The sequence below is a fragment of the Verticillium nonalfalfae genome (genome assembly GCF_003724135.2).
Source record: "Verticillium nonalfalfae strain VnAa140/NRRL 66861 chromosome Unknown scaffold_127, whole genome shotgun sequence".
Taxonomy (NCBI): domain Eukaryota; kingdom Fungi; phylum Ascomycota; class Sordariomycetes; order Glomerellales; family Plectosphaerellaceae; genus Verticillium; species Verticillium nonalfalfae.
The window spans coordinates 4,546-14,574 of record NW_021167352.1 but is presented as its reverse complement, the minus strand read 5'-3'; the positions used below and the strand labels follow the sequence as shown (position 1 = coordinate 14,574).

Sequence of the window (10,029 nt, the reverse complement as noted above, 5' to 3'; positions counted from 1 at the left end):
TGTCGACCACCAGCCAAACATCACCAGCGTGCGGGTTCCAGGGGTCAGCGTCCGTCGGGTTTGGGGAAGAGACGGGGAGGGGGGCTGAGCACGGTGCTCAGTTGTATCATGCCGCCTGACTGGGCTGCGCACACTGGACTGACTGACTGACTGACCGGACCGGATTGCCTTCAAGTTTGGTTACCTGCGTTGGTTTCTGGCTCTCACGGCCGTTTCCTCGCTTCATGCCCTGACCCCGTGCTTCCTCACGCGATGTGTGCATTTCGAAAGACGGCATGAAGAGCTTGGACATGATGCGCGTTTCACATGCCCTGGGGTGGAGGGAAATGGGCGGTGCACCGATGACTGTTTACAAACAAGGATGGCCATCTTCCTGGGGGGGAGGAGGAGCAACAGGAGGAAATCAAAGCAAGGGGAAGCAACATCGTACAATCCTCTGCGGACGCCACGAGGTCTTGGGGTCGGAGTGGGAATAGACAGGTCCGGATTGGGGGGGCGCTTCCTCAAGACGTTGGCTGAAAGACGGCGGCGGCGGCCAACTGCAGAAGGACAGTAAGAGACTTACTTATTAGGGTAATTGGGCCTGAGACCTTTGAGGAGAAGCTGCTTGATTAATTGGGGGCTCACGTGTGGAGTTTTCCACGAATGGGCAGATTATTACCCCGAATGTGAGAAATGGGAGGTTTGGTAGCGAGCGGTATTGTTAATGTAACCCCGATGAACAAAGGCATCAGAAGGCGCAGCTTCGTCCGACGTCCCGAATCTGAACCAAGGGCCAAGGAGGGATGGAGGGAGTGGCCCGCGGCTCGGAGGCAAGGTAGAGACGGCTAGGAATGACACCTTGGCAGGGGTTCGCTTGGAGAGGCGCGAACCGAGAGTGTGGGAGACCATTTCATGGCGGACAACCCTTGAGTGTGTGAAAGGGAAGAGAGAGAGAGAGAGAGAGAGAGAGAGGTTCGTCGTTGAACCGTTCAGGAGGGGGGTTTGGGGCGGAGTGGTTCGCTTTAGCTGCGTCGCGGATCAGACGGTGGGTTGCGGGGAGCGGCGGTAGGCGGAGCGCTGTGAAGACCAATTTGGCGAATACCCGATGTCCCAAGTATGAAGTATGGTGGTGTGTGGTGTGCCAATGTAACCCTTCCAAGGCGGCAGCAAGTCATCGCGAACGCCAGTCGAGCGGCTATATGAACCTTGCACATACAAGTCAGGAAAGGTACAAACTCAGATGCCTTGCGTCTCTTGTCGGCCGTCCCCTTCTCTCGCCTCGCCCCGGCCAGGCTCATGGATCGTCCAAGAACCCACCCTGGCCCCATTTGCCACGGATCTTGGTTTCACTGAAACGTGGGCTTGTCGCAATAGGCAGTTGTCTGCGTATGGGATGCCCTCAAACCCGACAAACTTTGGTTCGCCCGACATGTCACTGCCGCCTCCAAGCGTTAGCTTCCGACCGAAGGGGGGGGCCCAAGCAGCTTGACGGCGCCTCGAGAAAACCCCGACATCAGATGAAGGGGGAGGAGAGAAGGCCACCGACTTGGGGTTCCGCGTCATGATAAAGGGGAGATCCCATCTCGTCTCGAGTCGTGATGCACATCCGCTGCCGTCGCTTCGTTCGATACCCACCTCGCGTAAAGTCCCGACGCCCAGTGCCGCCCCGCGGGTGAGGATGATCATGAACGCCAGTTCGAGATCTGCCGAGTCGGCCTTCCATCTCCACTCGCCGCCCACGCCAACATCACCTTTCTCTTCTGCCCGTCATCCCGTCTCTGCTCATCCTGCCTTGATCCCCACGACTGCGTCGCGAGGTTTTGCATGTCTCGCAGCGAGAGGACTGCCAGCCACGCCTCCTGACTCGCCAATGGCATCAAACAACGACGCGGGTCTCTTGGGGTATCCCATTGCAGAACGCCACCTCCTGAGCCTCGGAATTCATGAGGCCATCCTCATCATGCTGCGTCGTATGGGTGTACCAGTTCCAGAGCCCGTGGGGTACGAACCACCATCACCACATCCGCCTTCCGCGGCGACCAATACCGTCAGCAGCAACACCCTTGTCTCCTCCCAAGAGTCCGGTCATGATGGTATATCCCTCTTCTGGCCGCCCGCTTCCTCACAGCTTGCACCAGAAATGAGCAGGACGCACACTCTCATGACATCCCACGAACCCGGTATGACCCTCACAGAGGCATGGCCCAGCATGACGCCTCAGCAGAAGCAATTCGTCCGAGAGCAGCTGGCCTCCATTTTCCGCGAAGTGCGTAGCATACGGCCGTCGCCAGACCATATTTGGCGACCGTATAGCTTCCCTGTCCTGCCACTGCGGGACCGCTTTTGGCTACGGCAGACGACGAACCAGCCCCTACACGAATTTGACCCCAGAAACCCTGAGTTCTGTCAGCGGTACGGCCCCTTTTCATCTCACGAGAGCTTTGTCGACGCTCTCGTCGAGAGAATCGCCGCCGTCGCATCGTTTGCACTCGATGAGGAGGAGGAGGCCGAGGTCATTGACGTGGTGATGCAGCTGAAAAGATCAAGGGGAGGCGACTTCGTGTTCACGCACGGCAACTTTTGCACCGACAACGTCATCGTGGGCCCTGATGGGCACGTTTTGGCCCTGTTGGACTGGTCGCAGGCAGGCTTCTATCCGAGGTACTGGGAGTGGGTTAAGGCAAGGCTTGCAGCGCGCCAGCTTGGTGAGGAATGTGACAATATCTTCGTTTCTGAGAATGGTTTGGATGTTATCGAGCCTGGTGCCAGTTGGGAGGATGAGCTCTGGAGCGTCGAGGCTGGTTTCGATGTAATCTGGTAATGTCTGTTATGATGGTTCGCGCTGGTTGAGAAGGGCATAAGCAGGACGAGACATGGGGGTTTTTTTTTTGCTCTATCGGAGCATCAGTTCCTCGAGGACGATGGGTGCTTTCCGATTTGCTGTTTTCTTCTTCATGTGTATTATTCTTTTTTGGTTATTCTTCGCGATGTGGTTGTCTCAAGTTGCTGGACATCTGTATGCTGATTATGATAATGGAAGTCTTCTCTGTTTTCCCTTTTTTTTGTTGGGACAAACTTGTTGTACGGGAGACAATCATTGACACTGCCTCCGCCTTGCCTTCAAAGCTCATACCCTCGTGATGTATCACCACATTGAGGAGTTCGTCTCTTAAGCTATGCCTCCCGAGCCCTGAGCTCAGCCTACCTAGGGTACAGCCATGGAATCGCAGAGCTTCTTCCTCCGTCAACATCAACTCGGCGCAAGGACGCAAGAATACTGTTCAAGGCAAGTGACCGACTTGGGAAGAGCTCGATAAGGTTGTCGGCCTTTGGTTATTCGCAGATTGGAGGAGCTTGACAAGAAGCCAAATCGATATGTTGCGCTTGAAAGCATGTTAATACAGAGCCTCATCAGAGACAACCAAGCCACAGGGCCAAGTAGGCAGCTCAATGGATCCTGAAACGCGGTATCATCGCACTAGAGAAGGGCATCATCCATGCTGAGCTATGTGAGAGTGGATTTAAGCTTTGGCAGGACCCCACCGCAGTTCCTTACCCTTAGAAAGGGATCCAGAGCAGCGGTATGAGCGAAGTCAATGTGGCGCAGCAGCACCAAGAACATGTTTCAGTGTAGGAAACACCGTATGAAGTCGCAGGAGGCATGGTTGTTCATGCGCCGGTTGGCGAGGCTTGGCCAATCATGTCATATTGTTGAGACGGGTATCGCTCGTGCGGGCTAGCGAGACCGACAGCCAAATTCAAAGCAGTCAAAACTGGTGTTGCCAGGGCAGACCGCTCAAGAACGCTGTTACGGGCCTTCACTGCCACGAGCGAACCCCAGGAGAATATCTCTCATCGAGACCGTGTCTCCATCTGAGGCCTTACGCAGATGGACGAAGCTGGTGAACCAAGTACGGGCTGTGACGTTGTAGTAAGCTCGGGGCTAAGAGATCAGCAGAATCAATGTAGGTCCCAATATCTCAACTACCGAGGGTGCATGAGTTGGACATCCAGGCAGCATTGGGCTGACTGCGGGTTCGTTAGCTGCGTGGGTGGCCGGTGTGGTGTGTGTAGCAATGGCCGAAAGAAACAGCACGTCCAATGGACGGCACGATGCTCCGCACTTCCCTCAGAGATTTCTAGACCGGTCAAAAGCGTGCGTGCTATGGTTTCCATTCCTCCGATTGAAGAAGCGAGAGGTTGCTGGGACACGCCATGTATAAGCCCAGACTTGTTGCGATAGACGGCAGTTCCAGAACGAGAGCTTGTCTTTGGCTTCACATTGGTATTGACCTTGCGCTCCTTGAATCGACAATCACAAGGTAAAGACAGATAGTCGGAAATCCGAAGGGACTATTCGGCAGGAAATCGACCTCCCAAGAGTCTGCCAGTTGTTGATCTCAGGCGACAGCATGCCGTCATACTCTGGTGTCAAGCTACGCCTGCGATCCAGTGGTGTAGGAAGCCCCAGCATGTCGAGAACCAGCAGCCTCCATAGTTCGAGTGGCTACTTGTGCTGCCGTCTGTTCAGGTGGCGATTATGGAAGCACTAATCGGTCCAAGAGCGGGTTGACAAACCCATTGGCAGCCATGAAGCTGGACGCATCAGGTGTGTCGCCTCTGGACTGCGGGGAAGAGTCTGGGGAGCATGAGGCGGCTCTTTGACATGGGGCTATACCCCGAAGTAATCCCCTGAATTCAAAGCCTCGAATAAGCTCAAAAGTGTACCAGTCTGGCCAGTTGCATGAAGTTTGAGCGTCAAGAGCCCGAAGGCCGAAGAGACGCAGAAACGCCATACCATCAGGCTGCCGGCGGGTCAGTATGCTCGCTGCTCTGTCGCCAGGCCAATGGAGTCCTGCCACTCCTTTCTGCATTAGAAAATTAGAAAAAAAGGTCAGAAGACCTGTCATGCCGGAAGACGAATCATAGTACTTCCCGTACATCGTGTGCGTTGTGTTTGACTGCCATCAGCTAAGGCCGAACACCGTATGACGGGGTACACAGGTTGGGCATACACACAGCTCGGCAGGTCACAGGATTGTACAGTGCGCTTCTAAGGAGGTCATCGGCTGTATCGGGAATCATTGCTTCTCAAAACTCTGCGGGTGCCGGGGCCCCTTGTCGATGCTTGAAGGATGAAGTCGTTGGCCATTCCAGGCAAAATTGGCCTTCGCTGTGCTTAGGCCATCCGTGATCCGAGGGTGGAGCAGGTACAGTGGATGGCGGGGTTACATGTGCGGGGTATTGAACGTGTTTGCTCCTTCTCCACACGAACCAACAGTGACGACAACACGAGTGACGTGACTGGTGACTGGAGAGGAACGTAGGAGTCGGGTTGAGCACTCACAGAAGCAACGACAGACTCAATTTTTGCCTTATCAAGGCAACAGGCCAGGCTATCCCCCAGTTCCTGCCGTGACTGCAGTCAGCTGCGAGTCTGTAGAATATTGATGCTGCGAGCTTGTGCTTGATTGCTGGAAGAATTGAAGGTCTGAATAAGGAGGTTTATGAGACTATGCTGCGCGTGCAGGAACCTGACTGGTGTCCGCCATCAAAAGCAATCAATTTGGCTGCACCGTGCGGTAGCCATGACGATATGTTCAGAGCCTGGGCCTGCTTCCCTCAATCAAGTAGCTTCCAGATACGCAGTGCGCAGCAAGTAGGACACTTTGCGTGGCAGGCATCATCTATCTACTGTACAGAGTGCGCCTACTTCTCACCACACCAGGCGGAAGTCTCCACCATAAGTGGATGATGAGGTGCCTAGACTGGCACAGATGCGGCGAGGCTTGCATGAGCACGTGAATAACGAAGAGGGAAGCAAGAAGAATGGCGAGAAGCAGCACCGTGGCCAGGATTGAGACGAGGTTCTCCAGCTTTTCACGATCTCCTGTAGACCTGGCTATCTGTACTGTATCTGCACACCAGTCTTCGGGTAAGAGCAATGTGCCAAGCGCTTTCTCAACCTTGAGCAGCTACCTCCGGCCTGGACGATCCTACCTGGTAAGACCACATCAGGCAAATGGTCTGTGCGGCCTCTATCCAGGTGTTCCGAAGACTACAAACCGCCCATGACATTGGGACAAGGAACGTCTTTGCTTGCAACAACACCATTTCCTTCATTGATACCATCATCGCCCCCAGCGCTCCCTCCGCCCCGCCCCCGCGCTCTCCTCCCTTGTCCCTTTTCTGGATCCATCAGCGTGCAGCCATAGATTGCAATTTTGCTTCCATCACCTCGCTACTGGGCCCCCCACCACCACTACCACAGCCTTCACCGACGACAGCCTCTGGAGCCGCTACTCGAGCGCACGACGACCAGAAGGGTGACGAGGTGGACGGCCATTCGTTCGCCTCCTCCGCCGCCCGCCACACGTGTCCCCTTTATCTGCATCCCGACACACGCCTGAACAGAGCCCCGGTCGCCCTCTTGGTCACCGGACACACCACAGTCCCCCTCTCGCACGTCTGCCTGCCTGTTGCTCGGGATGCAGCCTGGTGGAGTGCAGTGCAGCTGCCGCCTCTCTGGAAGTCCAGACGCCAGCGACCATGATCATGGGGTGGTGAATCCACCAGTCTGCCGTCCTGCCGGTCTGCGACTCGGCCTGCTCGTGCGCTGTTGCCCTGAGGCCTCCGCATTTCTCATTAATGCAGCTTCACAATGCAAACCAAATCCGCGCCAGCACATCAACACGGTGTGACCTGCATACGTCGGGACCAGACTCGCAATTTCCAGCAGCGCTGACCTACACAGGATCCGTAACAGGACCCCCCGCCTTTGAAGCGACATCAGACGTCTGTTTTTCTCACCCAAGAGGAGCAAAGTTGACGATGAGGTATCTCGGCCGCTGCGTCATGGCTTGCCCCGTCCTCCATGACCAGGTGCGGCAACTTGTCGATCCCTGTAGGTCAGCCATCAGCCCATGCCAGGCTTTCGTAGAGCGTACAGCTCTTCTGACAGGGATACAAAGTACCTAAATGTACCCGGGCATAGATTCGTGAGTGAAATCTTGATCCTGGCTCAGAACATGGGAGAGCGAAAGAAGCAGCAGGCTCAGATCGCGACGGCCGAGACCTGCTATACTCTACTCTCATTGTCGTATTATGGCGTAGCCGATGGTTTTCAGCTCCATGCATCTCCATCAAACAAGACTTGGCTTTCACGAACTAAACTCATCAGACTGGTCAAAGACTGTTGCCACAACTTATCTCGGCGCGCTATGGGATATCGCCGCGTCCTCGATCGAATCAAGAAAATATGTGCTCAGGTCACTCCATCCATAGACAGCTTTTCCCAGGCCTCCGCACTCCCCCAGTTCCCGACGTTTCCAGGCCAGTCAGCGGTCGTCCTGAGCCTGCGAGAGCAACAAGGTTTCCCGGGTGTTTGGAACCATGATCCAAAGAACTCTCCTCAAAGAGGGCTTATCCCTCCTTCATTCCGTTCTCCATTTCGTACCGTCCAGGCGTTTTTCGGTACTCCTCCCCGCGATTCAGACGCCCTCGAGAGTCTGCGACGAAACAATTCCCTAGGCTCGTGCCACACCGAAGGTTGACATCCAGATGTACCATCGATTCCAGAGTGTCTGCAAGTCTCCGCCCCCACGCCATGTCCCGCGAAGTCGATGACATTGGCATAGCTCTAGCATGGAGGTCCATGGAAAAAGTTTCTTCATTGGAACCCGCCTCGTTCCCGATGCTTGAACATAGTCTCACACTGTGTGTAGCTGCATTACAACGGCGCTAAGGATTCGTTTTGGGCCACCACAAATTGGTCGTCAAATGGTCATATGCAGCCGGATCCCAAGCATATACCTGCAGGTACCTTTCCAAAGACCGAACGGCACCCCTGCCCCTATTCTCGGGCTCGTGAGCACTTGACACTTTCTCACTCTCGGCGAAGCACGAGTGTCTATTTTTCTCTCACGCCACTAGTGTGGGGATATCGGAGACTTTGCCTAGGCCGAACAATGAGTAGGCAAGAAGAAATTGTGCCTGGGTCTAGGTTGAGGCTCACCCGGAGGACATCGCCCACCCGGCAAAGTCCCTATAAGTGCCTTGGAACCCCTTCACAGTTTATCGAACCAGGTCCTCGTCTCCATTCCATCCGAAGACAAATTCTGTATCTTTATTTCATGTACCTCCTGACTGCTCGTGGCTGACCTCAACAACTGCTGATCCATGATTTATCTTGGACACACTGCATCTCGTCATACATTCACACTACTTCCAACGCGAATTCTCGTTGCATCTGCCACGCCACCCCGTCACCGGTTATTCTGCTCTGTCCACCGACACATCATGGCTCCTCATCACGATGCCTCGTCACCGACTGGCAGTTATACAGCGGGCTTTAACCATTTCTCTTACAGACAAGCACAATCCTCAGAACTCAGAATGGGTGACATCAGCCCTACGGGATCGCAGGCTTCTCTGAGTAGCTCTTACGACAGCTCCTCGCTCGAGCCGGCGGCCCATGCGGTTCGCCCACTGTTACCCGGGGTGTACGTGCCCACCATGTGCTTCTTCGAACCGGAGACAGAAGACCTTGACACGGACACGATAGCTCACCATGCTGTGCGACTTGCACGAGCGGGTGTGACAGGCTTGGCCACACAGGGGTCCAATGGCGAGGCGGTTCATCTAACGCACGCAGAACGCCAGCTAGTCACTGCTACCACGCGACAGGCGCTTGACGATGCGGGTTTCCGTTCCATGCCCATCATAGTGGGATGCGGTAGCCAGAGCACGCGTGAAACCATCCAGTACTGCAAGGAAGCTTGGGCAGTGGGCGGTGACTATGCCCTGGTCCTGCCGCCATCCTATTACGCGCCACTCTTTGCGCCGTCATCGGAGACGGTTTTGGAATTCTTCCACAAGGTGGCGGATGCATCGCCGATCCCCATCATCATCTACAACTTTCCCGGTGCTGTGGGAGGCATGGACCTTTCTTCCGATACCATCATCACGCTCTCCAGCCACCCCAATATCGTAGGCGTCAAGCTCACCTGTGGCAACACGGGAAAACTCAACCGCGTGGCAAACGCAACCCGAAGACTATCCAAGGATTACGATCACGAGCGCCCTGAGTTCCTGGTCTTGGCCGGATCGGCAGATTTCTCTATCCAGTCACTCGTCGCGGGGGGCCACGGCATCCTGGCGGGGCTAGCCAACATTGCACCCAGGGCCTGCATCCGGACCATCGAGCTCTTCCGAGCGGGAAAGGTCGCGGAAGCGCAGAATTTCCAGGACGTCGTGTCCCAAGGCGACTGGACAGCGATCCAAGGTGGTGTCGTGGGTGTCAAGGCCGGATTACAGGCCTGGATGGGTTACGGAGGCTCCGCTCGTAGTCCGCTGCCAAAGCCGACTGTGGAGCAGACAAAGAGGTGGCAGAGTGGCTTCAAGGAGCTGGTGCTCCTCGAGAAGACTCTATGAGGTGGCCGGGACAGAGGTCCCAGGCCCAACGGTCGTTGGGGTTTCTCGGGAGTTTTCGACCGAACAACGTACGAAGATGCGCCTGGCGTGTCTTGGTTCGGAACCAGATCAAAATGGCGTTCCACAGTGCATTGGCACTTGGAAAGCAACATCTTCTCGATGTGTGTGTGTGTGTGTGTGTTCAGAGATTTAGGCTTATCGCACGACAGTGTGGTTTGTGTTTCGTTCAAGGGCGGGCGTCCGGCGTGTACTTTGAAGGCGGGTTGTCACAACGCTTCTGTTGTCCATGACATGAGTCACGAGGCACCGAAGAAGCAAAAGGGGATCGCGTAGCATCAACGTCTCCAAGGCAAAGTCCACAGCGTGGTCGGTAGTGAGGCTGAATGCTACTGTGCCTCTTTGAGGTCGTTGGTGGAGGCTTGTCCAAAAAGAAAGGCTTGTGTGAGACGAGGCCGACTGGAAGTCATGTAGTTGTGGACTATAAGTGAGCAATACGAATACATGTCGCCGAAGCCCTCCGCGCCTCGTAACACGGCATGCGCAGCCGACACGCCGAACTGCATATATGGGAAGAGGAAGGCTACGCATGTAGCTGACCTTTTGGTACGGCACCAG

General features: G+C 55.3%; 2 protein-coding genes across 2 annotated transcripts; both read left to right on the top strand.

Moving 5' to 3' along the window:
• Positions 1-1,666: 1,666 nt before the first annotated feature.
• On the top strand, positions 1,667-2,803 carry D7B24_001343 (uncharacterized protein; the record flags this gene model as incomplete). The annotated part of the gene is made up of 1 exon (XM_028635580.1): positions 1,667-2,803. One exon carries the CDS (start codon positions 1,667-1,669, stop codon positions 2,801-2,803), a length of 1,137 nt encoding a protein of 378 aa, XP_028491925.1.
• Positions 2,804-8,280: 5,477 nt separating this feature from the next.
• D7B24_001342 (uncharacterized protein) lies at positions 8,281-9,414 on the top strand (the record flags this gene model as incomplete). The annotated part of the gene is made up of 1 exon (XM_028635579.1): positions 8,281-9,414. The coding sequence occupies one exon, from the start codon at positions 8,281-8,283 to the stop codon at positions 9,412-9,414; it is 1,134 nt and encodes a 377-aa protein (XP_028491924.1).
• Between the last annotated feature and the right edge of the window lie 615 nt (positions 9,415-10,029).